The 17,413-nt window shown below is 43.6% G+C and overlaps 1 protein-coding gene across 4 annotated transcripts in view; it reads left to right on the plus strand.

The window, feature by feature from the left end:
* The first annotated feature begins 3,514 nt into the window (after positions 1-3,514).
* The window catches only part of LOC146597951 (calcium-activated potassium channel subunit beta-2), a 153,939-nt gene continuing 140,040 nt past the window's right edge, over positions 3,515-17,413 (plus strand). For all 4 annotated transcript variants that reach the window (XM_085301205.1, XM_085301206.1, XM_085301207.1 and 1 more), the window contains exon 1: positions 3,515-3,714. In XM_085301205.1, the coding sequence (XP_085157331.1) occupies positions 3,677-3,714 (38 nt within the window). In that variant the 5' untranslated portion in view covers positions 3,515-3,676. The remainder of the gene's footprint in view (positions 3,715-17,413) is intronic.

The raw sequence follows: 17,413 nt of genomic DNA on the forward strand, positions 1-17,413 counted from the left end.
AGAGTCTGTYAGTAAGAAGCATGAGCAACAGTAGAAAGAGGACTTGATTAGTCTTGGTCAACATTTATTAAAAGCTGGTTTTGAACGGGAAAGTGTCAATACTGCAGTGATCGATGAATGAGGATGGCACAATGGCATTGCAGTTACCAGGAGAATAGAGACACAAAGACCATCGGAAACCTCCTTCAGAAAGAGACCTATTGAGCTAAAAAAAAAAAGTCTTCCATAGGATGTAATAGGAGCAACAYATCAACTGGAACATTAACCTTGTAAAATACACAGTGGCCATCTTGCATTTGACCTCCAGGATAGATTAGATGGACTAAAATGATTTTGCCCTTTCCTGCTTTCTGTGATGCTCTAAATCAAGGATAAACCCRTACAGATGTAAGAGAAACATACTGACATATCAGCAGAGAGTTTTTTTCCAAATGCAAAACAAAAAACAAAACAAAATTCCAACAAATCTTACTTAAAGTTTCACAGAGAACTACTTACCACTTCAACAGTTCCCTGTTGTGCAAGGTGCCACACCGAGAATAAGCTGATCTGTAAAACACATCAGTGAGGCAGGCACTATGATCTGTAATGACCTAGTCTTGAAGAATTTAGGCTTAATCTGGAGCATTGCTAGTCTRGAGTTGTTTTTAGCACCACCAGACTGCCCTGTTGTGCATGTAACAACACTCACAAAGTGTCAGTGAGWGGCAGGTGTAGACTGTGGAGTAGGGACTTCCTGTGGCCTGGCCCTTCCAAGCACTGCTCTGCTCACCCTTGCACTGCAAGCACCTTACCAAGTCAGTCTCCAGCTAGAAATCTTTCTAGTTCCACCTGGAGTTACATTGCAATGGATAGTAGCTTCTGGCAACCYGAATGCAGCAACAAAATAACTGGTTCTCATCTGACCTGGTGGGGATGTGTCTGTCCAACTGCCATCACTGATCTGCTCTCTCAAGAAGTCACGTCTTACACAAGCCACTGTGGGGGCAATTCCAAGGGGGTAAATTCATTGCCCTGACACTCACCCGATAAGAGGGGCCCATCTCTTCCATCCCAGCATTTGCTTGTCTGGCTGTGGAGTCAGCAGAGCTCAGGCTGTTTTTCAGCAAAGGATGTCTTCTTTGCCTCATAGACTAGGTACAAATTAATCAGGAACAGTTAAATTTTCAGTGCCATAGGTATACTGTATGCATATATTAATTAATATATAGAACTATACAGAGAGGGGGAGAACAGGATGACTCCACATTTGTTGGTAGTGACTAACCTCTGGATTGGCTGTAAACCACACCCCTGCTTGTGTATATAGCAGGGTGTGATCGTCTTGATTGAGCTACCTGCACTACTGACCACACTGTGCTAATAAAGAAGGTAAAAAATATTCTACTCCAAGCCACATARAGGCCATTTGCAAACCAGTAGCTTAAAAATAATTTTACTGGAATTATACTRCAGATCTCCTCACCAGAAATGACCAGCTCTATGAACAGCGAGAAAATACAAGATCAGGTAAATCCATAGCTGACAATTATTCCAAACCTCTGCACCAGCTAGGCTCATTAAAGGCAACTGAAAGGCACATGAATGATGTTCTGTCACTAACCTGCTCAATAACTCAGTGTGACATATCAAGCTTTTAACCAGCCCAAAGGCAGCATCGCATTTCCATTCCAAGAGAATGGAAAAGGAGAAAAAAAGAAATCTKCTATGTAACTCTGTTGTGCCAGACCAAAAGGAACGTAAGAGAGAAATCTAAAAAAGGGGGTTACTCCACTACTCGCTGCAGAGGTCTGATTTTGTGCACAAGGAGTTCAGCCCTATAACTCRGTTGTCTTGTGCCCTAAAACTGGCTCTCACCCTTTGCACAGGGTTTTTTGCAAGTGTCCCACTGCATTTCCACAGAGGTGTGTCTAACTGCATTTTGCCTTTGGAGTGGAGGGATTATTCCTGCCCGGTGAGCAGTTCTTAGCCTAAAGGGAGTAGTCAAGACTGGGGCCAGGCCAGAGACACTTGTGCCTCTCCTGGGCTCGTATCCCAAGTTCATCACTTACTGAATACTGCTGCTTGGCAGTCAGGATGGAAAGTTTGCTACAATTTGGCAGAAACTCACATAGGAAACGTCCTTCAGAAAACAAAACTCATAGGAGACGCTGACTGCAACTTTTTGAGGAGCWGCAAGGATGCAGGTATGCCCATCTCCTTGGATCCAAAGGGATTCAGGTACCAAATGCCTTCAGATGTACCAGATGTGGGCTACAAGCCACAAACGTGCTGCAAAGTCAACCTAGCACCTTTATAAGTGGTCTACATGCATCCTCACGTAAATGTTAAAACACACATCAGCAGACGACCCAGCACACAGAAATGGAAAGCTGCGATAACAGATGTCAGCAGGACAGTTGAGGTGGGGAGGGGAGGATATTACCTTYACTAAGAGCACTATCAGCCCTAGTGTCCGCAAAGGGTCCTTCCCACCTGTCTGCCAAACACAGTATTCTCTGGCTGTAGGCTTAAGGCAGATTTTATTAACCCTGGTAAATAGCATGACCTTAATCACTGTCAGTGTACCTCCATCAACTTCCCTAAAAGAGTTTCACATTTATTCTGTTTTGCTGGGAGAATCTGATCCTAACTTTAGGGCAAATGAGTTTACCACACCCTGGGAATTTTCAAACATGACACATCCTTCGGTTTTCCTTTCTGCCTCACGTTTGCCAAAGCGTGACTGTCAAAACTTTTTAACTCGAACCAAATCATACTTGCTCCAAGCTACATATTAAATATCTGTGACAAAAGTTTCCATGCAGCCGTCGTGGGCACACACGCATAGCTACTTTGTGACCTGCRCTGAGGAATAGCCCTTAACTCCATTGAGTGCAGAGAGCAGCAGTTTCTTCTGTTGCAGGAAATCCCACCTCGCCCTTCTGCATGTGTCTCTAGTCTCAAAGTCTTTAGAGGTGAAATCACAAAATCTCCTYGATACAGTTCTTTTTGGCATTAGAAACACCTCTGAGGCGAGGACAGTTTAGCATATTTTCCCTGTCTGCCCATTAAGCTCTTAAAAAATTGAGTTATTAATCATCTAAGCATTCCCCTCCCCTATACTAAAGCTCTCTGGCCAGAAAGTCCCATAAGGTGGTTATTTCAAATATGATTTGCTTCCACTCAAGACTTCTGAATTAAAAAAAAGAAAAGAAAAAGAAAGAAAGAAAGAAAGAAAAAAAAATAAAAGAAAAAGAAAAATGGACAAATGCACCCTGTAATAATGACTGCCTAGCACTACGTTTTTAAAGTGGTCACCTGAGGCTCTAGTTCATATTTCAATGATTTGCTTCCTCGCTCCGAACAAAACAAAAATAAAGCCAAAACCAAACAAAAAACATTCACAGTTTATCTGAGGTCTATGCATAGAGCAAAGCATTGCTTGCAAGAAGGAAGAGAAAGTTTGGAGCAAAACTGTACTGTAGCAGATGTATCAACGGAAAAAGTTAGTAACTGGGAGTGTTCYCTCTTTGCCTGTCTCTCAGTTGCTGTTAGTGCTAGTCTTTAGGGTGTAGCTTTCCTCTTGGGCTTCTGTGTTTGTCTTACGTACCGCTTTCCTCTTCCTTTTGGTCAGGAGCCCTTTTATGATCAGGCAAGACAGTACTGAGCAGCAGCACCGAACCTGCAGGACAAAATGAGCCTTTGCTTTAAATATCCAAGAGGCAGATGGAGGTGAGTAAAAACAAACGGATCAAGCTGTTCTGGGYTGGGGGATTGCTGTCAGTCCATTATCTGGAGGTTACTAAAAAATAGTAAATTGGGTTTGTTTTAKTTTYTTCTTCCTCCTTTTGACTGTAATGTTAAGAATTTAACTGAAGTCCAGCTTGGAAATATACTGAAGTAGTAATTGCATTCAGGCCTGTGGTGAGGATTACACAGATTCGGCAAGGATAAAAATCCTTTAAGCAGAGTTTAGTAGGCCTTCGTGGTGGACCTTAAATACATTTTCTCTCCCCTTTTTCTCCCCTATCTTGCAAAGCATCTGTGTATTTCTGATTCACTATGTACACTATAAATAATCAGAGAGTTTATCCTGGTCCTATCATCATCTTGTATTTCATATATATTGTAGAGGTTGTATGTGCTCAGCTGTATTGAATCCCATTATAAAAGCAGGGTGCAGAGGACAGTTTCTGGGTGCACAATGAATCTCTGTAACTAATAAAGCACCTGCTCTCCTGGAAGTATCGATGYGAACCCAAACTGCCAGCGTGGAGTTGACAGAATAAGTGATCCCACTTCATAATCCTGTATCATAAGTGATAGTTTGGTGGTACCAGCATAAAAGAGATGCTTAGAGGTAAGCTAGACTTTGAGACAAACTGAAAACGATTAAAGGAGAACCATTCAATACAGGATTTGATGACATGTAGATCTTTTACCTGCAGGATGTCCTACCCGGTGGTTAGATGGGTGACAATAGTCTTGTTTATTATGATATACCTATACGGCAAAGATTTTGGGTTATGAGGAGAAAGGGGTGCATGCCCAAACAAGTTTGCGCACGTACAAAAAAGAAGAAATATCCCTGATGCTCCTTCTTTCCATTTTCTGAATCATCTTTCACAAAGCTTGGAACACACTTGGATGGAGGTTTTCTTCTGTACTGTCTAATGAATCTTTCTGATAAATCATTCCCTGTCTGCAAATTACTTTTAATATCAAATTATGAGTTGTATAAATTAGTTTTGAGTACACATGTATAGTATGATTTTCATCTCCAACTGTATTATCGTGGTTTTTAGAACCAGACTTCCCAAATCAACTAATCAAAAAAAAAAAAAGTTAGTTATCTACTGTATACTGATCATTCAATCTTACAGCTACTCAAAGTTTTTCTAGTAAAATACTAATAGAAAACAATTGCAGGTTAGATAGCACAAAGTTGGCTTGTATATGAAATAAATAATTTTCCCCAAATGTTTTGTAGCATCTACACACTTTTTAGATTAGCAGCATCTTCTGTCCCAATACAGCAGACAGTGCGCTCCCCAATGTCACGATATACTAGAAAGCAGAGCTGCTTTTTGATGAGCAAAGGATAAGTGACTTACAGGAGGCCTTTGGCCCTGCAGGGGCATCAGAGCAGGGTCTGCCCTTGAACTAGGGACATCTTTCCATTGGTCACATCACCCCTGGCTGCCTCTGTTCACCTTCCACCTGGTCTCTCCCGTGCAAAGCTCCTGGGAGCAGGGACCCTTCCTCATCAAATGTTTACACAGTGCTTTTAAGTGCCTCACTTGTGCAGCAGCATAGCACAGAAGAAAGATGAGCTGGCTTTGTTCCTCCCTTTCCTGAGCAAACGGCCCACTAAAGTTGATGGAAGTTTTCACGAGGCAATACCAGATGTCAAAGTATGACTGTCAACTCATCAGCTTCATGGAAACAACGAGTTAAACTGCATTTATAGCGGCATATTCACGCCCAGAAAGCTGAGTCATTCTGCCCAACGCAGTGGCTATGGCTGCTTTGAACATCTGCTTTTCTGGAGTACATCCTTCCTCTTCCACCAAGGCCTCCAACATGCTCCTGGCTGCAGAAACTTGCTCTCCACAAACTGCACCGAGGCAGTCACAGGTCAAAGCTGTCAGCACAGTAAGGGGRAAGAGAGAGAAAACGCTGTGCCAGGAACAAATCCTGGAGAAAAACCTGGGATATAGTTAAAACCTCGAGCCACTGTTCTAGACAAAGAAATGGTAACATAGGATTATTATTAGCCTGTACAGTTATTTTCACAGCTTGATTTTAAACTCACTTATACCAGTGGGTATTTCTATCAAAAACAAAACAAAACCACTTCAAAACCTCTCAATTGGAATACGCTGCAGGAGACAAGTTGACTGGTCCCAAAGAAAATTATCAAAATGGCATATTGAAGTCAGCAGAGAAATACAAATAGAAGATATCTTAAAAACAGGGGAAAATAGTTCTATAAGTAACACCAGAAACATTAAAAAATAAAATACCTTAAAAAAAGCAAAGCATCAGGAACAGGCAAAAACTGAATTTGAAAATCCTCCATTCAGTTGACTTGTCTGGTAATCAAGGGCAGATATTTGACAGCTATGTAAAACGGTTTCTCAAGCTAATTTTTACAATAAAATAGTATTTGCTTTTTGATCCCCTCCATTAAAAAAAGTCATATCTTTTTATGTTATGAGTTAATTGATACATGTCATGCCATGTATCRCTGCCTCTGCATCTGACATGAATCAAAGCAGAGATTTCAAAAGGCAAGTGCCTTTGAACTGCAAATTATGCTTATCAAAAAGTGCTTCAGTAGTTGTTTCTTAGTGAAATTTCCACTTTTTAGATAAAAGATTTGTTTGCTCTGTTATTTCCTGGACAGTCTGCAGCTATGTTGAAGTCAACAGTAATTTATTTAATTACAATTTTCTGGTGATGTATAGAAAAGGGGGGAAAATGTTTTTTTTTTTTTTTTTAATATATTTATCCAAAGCGCCTCATGATTTATTTGAGAATACTGGCTAAGTTAAGCTCTCTCATAGAGATTTTGTACTTCTGGATACTCACACAGACATTAAAAAGCTTCTGTAAAAATTTGGGGTGTAATGGTAGGATTTTAGCTGAAGGTCTCTGCCACCAGGAACTTCTAATCTTTAATTCTCTCTCTCTCTCTCTTTAGACTTATTCTGAAAGGGATTTCAAAAACCTAGAGAAAAATCTTCATTCAAAAATCAACTCAATTACCGAACAGGAGGACGAGTCACTGAGAGAAAGAGACAGCAATCTTTTGACTTGTGTCCTTCTCTAGTTTTAACTCTTCTTAAGCGAGGCCAAAAGGCAACACCATAAAAGAAACTCCCGAGTCGTGGGTTAGGAAACGAGCAATCCGCACGCACCCGCTCTCTGGACGTAGCGAGCTTTTATCCGCAAGAGCGGAGGCTGTTAACGTGGCCAATACCAGTTTTGCTTAATATGTGACAGTAGAAAGATGTTCCCTGCTTAGCTGCTAAAACGTTAACGCAGGCAGGAAAGCAGAGCGTGCAGTACGTAACAGACTGGATGCAAACACCGAAGCACCGACAACTGGTTTCTTTAGACACACTACGTAAGGCCCAGTAGAATAAAGATTCGTTCATTGAAGATCTGCTTTGAGGGGGATCAGGCTGTGTCTTGTAAATCAGGAAGTTTTAACCTCAGACCGTACTGGAAGATGAGGCCGTGAAGAAAGCCCAGCTCATATACAGAGCTGCTGGCAAAGCCTGTGTTASCAGATACGGATAAGCAAGTTTATACTGTTACAGTTATTCCAGTTATCACTGGAATCACAGATTTTCCTACTGTTCAGCCAAGAAGATTGAGGATTTCTTTTTTTATTTAATATTCTCCAATTTGTATTCCTTTGTGCTAATGCCCCAAACTRTATAAATCAGAATAAATTGAAGAAGGTTGATTCCCTTTTTCCTTAAAGCTGTCAATTTAAGTCAGGCTGTATGTGTAAAGCTGTGTTAAAGCAGTCAGGCCTATTGACTAGTTTATCCTTGCCCCTTTTCATTGCCTATTTGTCTCCTGCCTTCCTATGAAGTACACAGGTTTGGGGGGGGGGGGATGGAAGGACTCAAAAAAAAAAAAAAACATACTATGAATAATACAGTTGAGAAACTGCATAAATAGCAGTGACCAAGAGCCAACAGCTCTTCTGCTGTAAATGAGGGGGCATTCAGGCCACTGCCCTGCAGCAAGACCTGGGATTAGCTCCGAATTGCCCCTTTGCACAAAGATTTCTTCCCGCTGTTTTATCTCAGCTGTTTACATATACTCTCCCTTTGCACCCGCCTTGCGATTCCTACGGTAGTATTTAGGACTTCAGCTAATTTGTCTGAAATTAAGAGTGGATATTGTCATAATATTAACAGGATAAAATAAATAATGGGGGTACAAAGCAGGCGCTTGCGTGTTTCTATTAATCTGGCACTGACTGATCTGAACGCAGCGAGGTGCCAGGCTGACAGCGCTCGCTGTTGCCCCAGCAGACCGTGGCCGTAATGGTCTGGTAGGGTGCTGGTTTGCGGAGGACGCTTTGGTGCCATTCGCAAGACGTGGTGGGGGCAGGAATAACCGGACCCAGACCTCAGTAGACCCTTGACCAGGAACCTGTGGCAACCCTCTCCCCATGGGGGACGAGGAGAGGGATGCTCTTGCCGGGGCTCCAGCTTGCAGACCCAGCGTGGGGTGGAGGAGAAGGCACAGGACAGGAGGGCACACCACGCCGCAGAGTTCAGTCCCTACTACCCTATGTACGAGGTAAAGAGCGAACCACATACACAGCGACTGCACTGAGGCTATGTGTCGGATTAACCTGATAGAAGTTTATTCAGATAATAGCTGAATAGTTTTATTTTTTCATGAAACACGTAATTTACTTTTTACCTATTTGTGGGCAATTGGGGAATCACCATCACTACATCACAGATGATTTTTAAAAACAGATTAGACAATTTAGATGGAAGTGTTTTAGGTAGAGCTAAACCTGCTGTGGGGCAGCAGATGGACCAGGTGACCCTAAGGGGCCTCCCAGTCTGTATTTCCCATGATTTCTGTAATGTGATGCTTCTGTTTCTCCAACTAGACAGCTGGTCCCATATTAGTAGACAAATAACAGAAGCGATGCAGGATGGTTTAGACGAGGCCAGTTTGGAGTGTTTGCTTTMGTTTTATGAGCAGTTACCAGCTCTGAAGAAGAGCTAACAGGCTACATGCACAGCCGGTCTTTGTCTRTGTTTTCCAACATCTGAAAAATCTGAAATCTTTCTCGGCAAGAAAAGAGCGGGCATGCAAGCGTTAGCCATTTTACAGCTTTTCAGAAAATACTCAATTTCCTAGATTACTCTGTGACACTTTTCAAGTAACATTTTCCTCCACTGTATCAATATTCTTACTCTGACCTTAACTTTTAATTGAGAGAAAAGACTTCATTTGTATGTTTGAATGCAGAAAAAAAAACAGTATGAAAAAAAGCAGTTGCTGACCTTCGCCTCCAGCTGAGCCCTGAGYACTTCGATCTCTTGCAGAAGGCTGGTACTGGGTGCTTTAGAGCACAACCCAAGCTAATGCAGTTAACTCCAAATTCCTGATAGTATCCTGACCCTGTCCATCTCCTGCCTACTTAGGTCACTAGTTTCAGGTGCATGGACATTTGGAAATGATGCAGCACTCGTCTGTGTGTTAYTGGCAGCGGGGGGAGGAGGATCCAAGGCCTGGCCGTGCCAGCGGCAACACCATAGCTCTGCCCTCATCTGCCCAGGATRGGGCCAGCCACAACTGCAAGTCCCACAGACCTGAGTGGGAGGAGAGCAGCTCCTCCCAAAAGCCATCTTTCAGCAGAGAAATTAAGCCTTCAGCCAGTGATACAAATCTAACTTTCTCAGTACTGCACTTGGGCCCTGTTTTCACCACTCTGTCCTAGAGGCTTGGAGACCTCCAAGCCCACCACGGCAGCTTGCTCACCCTCTCCTCCTACAAAGCCTTGCTCCAAGTTAAAGCACTGGCCCCCACTGATTTTAGCATTGCTACCAGTTCTACAGACTCAGGAGACAAAATTTCAGATCAACTCAAACTGATTTTTTTTAAAATATTTTTTACATCTAAAATTCATTGCACCTAAAAAAAAGATTTAATTGGGACATTATGTATGTTTTAAAATTTTAAATTGAGAGAAAATTCAAAGCAAAAAGTTGGAACCAGCAAAATTAGTTGATTTTTGCCCTTTTAGAACATTGAAATGAGACCAACTTCCCAGACTATACATATTTTTAGACAATTCTGTGACAAAGCCATGAAACTGCAGGTTTTGCCGAGAAAAAAAAAATCAAATTTCAAAAAACTTTGGTTTGGACCCAATCTTCCGCAACATAGCGTGCAGTGAGGAGTTTACAGGCAGTGTGACAACCTCATGCAAGAATGAGCTGCCACATTCATTCCCAGGGGAGGTAACACAAATGTCAAGGGTGCCAGCAGCATTGGCTTCCTCACCCTCCCTTAGAAGACTGGGAGATGCCAGGGGGTAAGGAGTATTTAATTGTGAAGATTCAAGAGATTCAAGCAAACACTTGAATACAGTTTGTCCATCTTCATGGACCTTCCCTTTGGGAAGGTGGTCAGCTGCCATGGATATTGTTCCTCGTTTGGAATAATCACACTTGGTGACAGAGCCCAGCAGGTCGTATCTGTTGTAGCCCAACTTCTTTGGCACGCACAAGAGGGGTTGTCCTTCCGAGCTGCTGGAAATCACATACCCAAACCCATGGCCAAGAGCTGCACAGCACCTAGTAGACCCCCTTCAGTTCTCTAAGGGAGCTGACTCACAGAAAGGCRGTGACAGTCACCCCCTGGCTTCTCCTGTGTCCCACAGGAGCTTAGAAGGCCCTCASCACCACTTATCTGCTGCTTCAGTCACCCTGGTAGCCCGCTCATCTCACAGCCAACCACTGCTGTCTAGCACAACCCCAGCACGGGAATTGCACTTGAACGGGSTCATGAGCAGTGCACAGGTCAGGAGCCAAAGTTACCTCGCAGCCTTTCCCAAAGAAGGTATGAAGTTCTCATGAAGACCTTTTAATTTTCTGGTCAGGGGATCCTGACAGATGCTCACGGTTAATTTAACTTCCCTTCCTATTAGCCTAACTGAACCTTCAAGTAAACTGCATCTTAAAAAGCCGGCTATCTAGTGCCTTTCTTGGCTGAGGGCCAAGTGAATACTATTTAAAAAAAAAAGGCAAGGATCATCCTGCGTAAGAATAACTTTATCCTTTCAACCTACGCTAGGGTATAGCTACACCGCAGCCAGAGGCATTGGCTTCAGACGAGCTGGTTCAGGAGGGCAGCAGCTTCTCCCCATCCCATCACGGTGCTCGCGAGGGGGAAACTCCTGTTTGAACTTCGTGCTGCTGCAACATCTAGCCTCAAAAAGCAGCACGCACACATTTTGATCAACCAAACAAATAAAATCCAAACATGCTTTATATTTTCAAATGCATTATCTGAAAACTCAAATATTTGGGGGAACAGATCTGCTAATGCTCTGGCCTCAGTCCTGCAAGTGCAGGTCTTGCAGCATCTACTCCAGCTGCTCTGGAACAGCTGTACCCCTGCTGAGAGCACCAGATTTAAAAATTCCAATTAGGCATCTCTTTCTGAAGACATACAACTGGTTTCAGTTTCTCTAAATCCTGTCTATTGAACATGCACTTAATTCTTTCAGAACTTTTGTTAAGAAATTGAGAGACTTGGCTTTAGAATTGTCTACCAAAGAAAATCATCTCAAAAACATGCCTGTATTTGAGCAAAGACTCAAGTCCTCATATGGCAAGAGAACTTTAATCTTCCTGCAGCAGTCTCTCTCCAAATTTACAATCTCAGATATACAGAAGAGAAACTTGAGATTTATCCAACTCGCAAAATGCCAAGCTTTTAGTTCTTTCACAACCTCTTCCACTATTTCAGAGGGTAATTTTTTTAATCGCTCCCTGGCCTCTTTGAGGCACATTTCTTGAAAGACTCATATTTTTGGAACTTGGGAATCTTAATGAACTCAAACCTGTGAATACAATTCTGTTCAGATTCACATGTTGAGTCATGCACCCCTCTCAAATAGACAGTGGTAGTCAAATCTTGCCCATGTAAGGGGATTGGCAGCAGCTTTGGAAATATCTGTCCTCTTTCTCATTTTGCACCCATGAGCCATACTTCCAGCTCATTTTTTTTTAATATATAAAAATAAACAAACATTTTGTCTGCAGACATCAGATATTGTCTCAGTAACCATCGCATGTGTTGTTCCCTGGGATGCAAAGGGAGGCTATGAAATTCAGTACAGGTTTGGTGGTCTGAGCAAGTCTTGAGCTGTTAAGAATCATGACAGTATTCAAATAGTCTTTTTGTTTCTCTSATCTTTTTTACTCAACCCCAACTGAACAAAGCCAAACAAGTATTTCATACAGTTCTGTCATCCTCCAGGTATCTGCTCTTTTATCACACCCACACAGCATTTTCAAAAATCAGTGTGAATATCTTGTCAATTAGATTGGTTTTTGATACCCTGAATCTCTAGGATGCCCTAGCTGACAAGGTATTCAGGACCAAGCCAGCTCTGCTGTGTTTGAGGAAGCTCGCTGCCTTCCCAGGAGCCCTCCCTCGCCCGGCCCAGCCAGCTGCTCCTCCAAGCAGCTCTCTGGGGAGCACTCCCCATCCTCAGCCCTGCTGCTAAGCTGCTGCCCGCTTTGAAGACTTCTCTGTGCTTCCTGGGGAATATTTCTGCCTCGCTCTTTGCCTGCTTTTACGCATTTGGGGTATAYGCTTACAACACATGTTGGGGTGAGCATACTGCTCCAAGGAGCTGTAATGCTGTTTGCACATATGARCTTTGAGGTCTCACCACCAAGCTAAACTGACATGCCTCTGGCCTCTTCTCTGCATTTATAGGGTATATTTACCCTATAATTAGGGTGTATTTATAGATATATGTATATACCTGTATGCAAATACACAAAAAATATATACACATATACATGCATACACACACACACAGCCCTCAGGTATAAGTATGCCTTACTACATGCTTTGCTGAGCCATGAGTACAATGAAGGTCTTAGCACAGCGGAGCACATTTGCTGAGGAAACCAAACCGCCATGCTGAGCAGCTGGAGGTCTAGCTGTCCCCAGAGCAAAGTCTATCAAACCTAGAGATGCAGCAAGGTCCCTGACAGCTGCATGTGTATCATTTTGACAGCCGCACAGGAATGCCCTCGAGGTAGGAGGGGATTAATGATAACTCTTTGGAATCCCTCAAGTGCCTCGTTTTTGAGCTTCCCATGCTGGTGTGTTTCTTTTCACTTTGCTCTTAAAGCTTCACTCAAATCCTCTAAGGAAACTCCTTGCAAGGTGGATGAACATCACCCTTCCTGAGGAAAAGGAACCTCTTTTAAAAATATAAATACTGCAATTATTTAATAATGCCTCTCAYGCATATGTCTCATCTTCTCTCAATATTAGTTCAGAAAACAGCTTTTATTTTAGCTATTTCATTGCCATAATCCCAATAGCATAGATTATTTCTACAGTAATACTCTAATGCTAATTTGAAAGAGTGGAAGGCAATTTGCTATCCTAATGAATTACTTTTGTCCTTGGATGAAACAGACAGAAAGGACAGYGCCCCTGGTTAGCTGGAAACACCAGATGATATCCATAACGTCCTATATACCAAGTCTGGTGTTGGAGATGCTATTAACATTCAACTCCTACAAAATTAAAAGTGTTTTACTCATTCGTAAGCAGAAGGCTCATTCAGAAGGCTTTGATGTGATGGTGTTACAGATGCCCAAGGATCACCTCTCCATAACGACCAGGAAGATTGGGATCCAACAAGAGATACTTTGATATTTATGCAACCAATTCTTCTCAGGGCTGCCTTCGCAGGTAGCTGTATACAGTATACATCCAGCATATCAAAAGGAGAAATACCACTTACTCTGACTGTGGTATGCCAGCATGTCCATGAAAATGGAAGGACTGGGCCTAAACCCAAGTCCACCATGGACCTGGACTTAACATAAAGGTTAAAAACCACTGTGAAATACTRCATTCGGTGGTTACTTAAGTTTCCCGCAGGTAAATATGCTCCTGTTAACATACAGACCTTTGAAAGCCTGCTCGCTTGAGTTAATGCACACATTTACAGCAGCCAGTTTAGCCTAGATACTTTCTACATCCACTTCCTCCCTCCTCCTAAAAGAGGGAACTTTAACATTTAAAACAGAGTACATAAGTGTTTTTTTGTTTTTTAAAATCACCAGATACTATACATATGTTTGGGCAGGTCACTTAGGTTCAAACTCCTCACCCAGAGTTTATGCCTACTCATTCCAGCTGCAGCAGGGTCTGCAGAGGTAGCCAAGACCACCCCATCTCACGACAGCATGCACGCGTCTCCCGGGCTCCCTCCGTGCTCTGCCTTAGGCAAGGCCACAAGGCCATGGGTGCTGGGATGGAGCTGCACAGGCACAGGCACCGCGATGGCCAAGAGGGAGATGAAATTTGGAAAAAGACCCCTGCAGAGGTTGACAAGCAAGTTTACGTTCAAACCTCAGCGTGACAGAAGAGTCATTCAGCCCACGCAGTGGTGATCAGTGGGGACACGGGGAGTCAGAACAGGGACATGCAGACAGGACAGATGCATCACCCCCAGCTCTGGAGGCTGAAGCACAACATTGCTCACCCCACTCTGACTGAGACCTYACAAGGTCTCCTCTACCTTTGGCTCTGCAGACCCAAGAGCCCAGTCAGTGGTGTGCGACGCAGCGCACAGGTCGAGGCCAACACATGAAAGCAGCATCTGCTGACAGCGGGCAGAACAGTTGTGCCCACCGCCAAGCTAGTGCGAACATTATTGGGGGGGGGGGGGATGGACACAAAGTGATTAACATCTAGCAGCTGGCTTCTGGTGTAAGTCACCTTCAGACTAGTCAGGCACCATCTTGCTTAATCTGCCTGCCCGCCTAGAGCTCCGATCACCACGTATCTTTGCATCACGGCCATTCATCATGCCATCGGCTCCTCATCTGAATACTGCCAACAGCTCTGCGACTGGCCCCATGCTGGTACTCCCTCCTTCTTCCGCTGCGTCTTATTATTTTAGTTGCTGCTGGCCAACAAGGAAAGTGGCTGTGTCCACGGCAACATTAGCAAGGCTGGCAGATTAATCAGTGCTGAGCTTCCCCCCTGCTTCTCTGCTGCTCCTTTCCAAGGCAGAAGAGCCCTATAAATTCAACAGTGTGCCCAGTCAGCCAGAAACACTGTCCGTTTTCCAGAAGGACTTCAGTACTCAGACCGTACCCACCACATCTCCCTCTGCAGAGCAAGCAGAGCCAGCGCCTGCGATCCTGGAGCACACACCTCTCCCTGGATTGGCAGTGGCACCTCTGGGAGAGCTGGACTGGGAGCCCTTATCCTCTTTGCAGGCACATCATCACAGGGTGAACAGGGTTACTGCAGTGTTAAAYGCAACCAGGCCATCAGAAAAGCTGGGTGCTTCAGGAGACATCRTTTTGCAACCAAGAAAATTTGTTATTTTAAGGATATCCAAAACCTTAGAAGCTAAGATATGCATAAAGTAGCCTCTAATCTCCCATCCCTTAAAAAAAAAATCACATTTTTGAAAAAAACAAAGTTTGAAAAGGAGCAGACCAGCCTCCACCAGAGAAACAGCTCTGCTCGGCTTGCTTGTCGCCACCCAGGCGGTCCCTGAGCGATGGCACAGTCTGCAGAGAGGAATGGAGCTGTGGACGATACCTCCACACGCGAAACAAGGAGGTTTCACCATGACGTGGTCCTCTTGGACTCCTGGTGCCCCACTAGTGCAGGCAGGTGCATGCGTGGGCGTAGAGCAGCAGCAGCAGCCTTTCATTATACTCAGGACTTTGGTAGGACAGAGAATAAAATTAGCCTCTTTCCCCACCCTCACCACCTTATCTCAGCAGCATAGCCTTGCCTTTTGTTGATACAGTTATTAAGCAATGATTTATAGAGGTGGCTTTCGGTATTTTTGTTTATATAGGGTCTACTTTTTTTTTTTTTTTTTTTTTTTTTTTTTTTTTGAAAGTTTTCCCCTGCCTCCCCCTTTCCTTCCTATTCCTTGGTCTGACATGCCAACTAATGATTTGTCACATGCGATAGATACAATTTAGTTCCATCTGACTGATTAAAAGTTTCACATAACATAGCACCAATAACGTAACTGGAAATGGAACGTTGTGGCCAAGACTGATGCACTGGAAAACCAGTTTTCCGAGAACTTTCAGCATCCACAGCTCTCCATCTCGTCCTCTCCCGAGTCTGGTGCATGACTGCTTGCATGCCATGGTCTCGCTGTCACCATGCCTGTATCATTTGTCAGCTCAGTGCAGTTTTCAGCTTACTGTTGAGGTCACTTCCCACACTATCATCTGACATTCCCTGGAGTTTTCTGGAAGGGGAAAGCTCAAGTGCAGGTTATCCACCTCAGCTTAGACCTGGATCCACTCATCAACACGGCCCGAAYGAGCTGCAGAGCCTCTTGCTTCACCTCCTGAGCTCTCCTCCATGCAGGACATCTGAACCAAGGCCTCGCTACAGCCTTGGTACGCATTCAAACCTGGCCCTCCTGCAATTCTTCCCATCACACCCTAGACACAGCCTCACTGCATAAATCCATTTATTGTACAGATACAGTGGCAAAGTTACCTGCAGCCTCTCTTCATTCCACTGCATCTCACTCTGCCTCTCTGCCGCTCTATCTTCTTTGCAAAACAAAGCCAAGTGGGGTACGCATGTTGTGCATGGGCTTCCCTAAGACTTGGGGGGACAGAGAGAAAAGCTTGTTTCTTCTTTCCGGTGCAAAAATACTCCCCTCCAYGCAGCACAGCAGTGCTATAGGGTTATGGTGCATTTCAGGAGAAGCAGCTCCATCCGGTCAATATTCCAACTTGCACAGCTTTGGAGTGCTGGTTGTTTAGCATCTCTAGACTGTACAGTGATATCAACCTAATCAACTGTCTCAGTTTTCAAATCTCATTGCAAAGCATATCTTGTCTCCCTTGTCAGCCCTGCTTAAGTTTTCTCTTTTCACTAAGCTATTATTTAATTCACTGGCAGTAGCGAGCACTAACAAGCAACACAGTTCATAGCACTGACCCGGGGCCATGGTCTAGAGCTGTAGGACTCTGATCCTAATTCAGAGAAGCTTGGACAAAGCACTKTGTCCCTATTTCTCCATCTTTGACATAAGAGCAATGTTGCTATCAAAGGGAGATTACAATCTAAAATATTGAATGCGAAATACTTCTACCATCCTAATTATAATGTCTATAGAGTGATATTTTCCAAAAATAAGATATTAAAGAACACATTTATAGTTATAAGGCTGGGCTGGAAAACAGGGGGTCCGACTTCAGCACCTGGCTCTGACACAGCGTACAGGGAAGGACCCAGGCAAGCTGCTTGCTATAGGTTTAGGCTTCAGTCAGCACACCTGTTTCCTGCATCTGTGTTTAATAAATCCTGCACACCAAAATAAACACAATAGGAGAAACAGCTGCTGTAGCCARTGCTGATTACACAGATAACACTGATTTCAATAGTCGTTCATGACATAGGGAAAGATAGCAATCGCTTGTGCCCTTTCATTGCAAATAAGAGGGCCATCAGACCTAATGCCTACTATAAAATCAAACAAGGTTACYTACAGCCTGGCAAACTAACTGACATTCTGTGTGCGTTTTCATATTCGCCTCATTTCCACACAAGCATCGCTACCAACATAGCACCACGCACGGAGCTAGCAGTAGCTCTCACAAAAGTTTTGAAGGAGCAC

Source organism: Rhea americana, unplaced genomic scaffold (assembly GCF_003343005.1).
Source record: "Rhea americana isolate MKP2758 unplaced genomic scaffold, rheAme1 scaffold_174, whole genome shotgun sequence".
NCBI lineage: Eukaryota > Metazoa > Chordata > Aves > Rheiformes > Rheidae > Rhea > Rhea americana.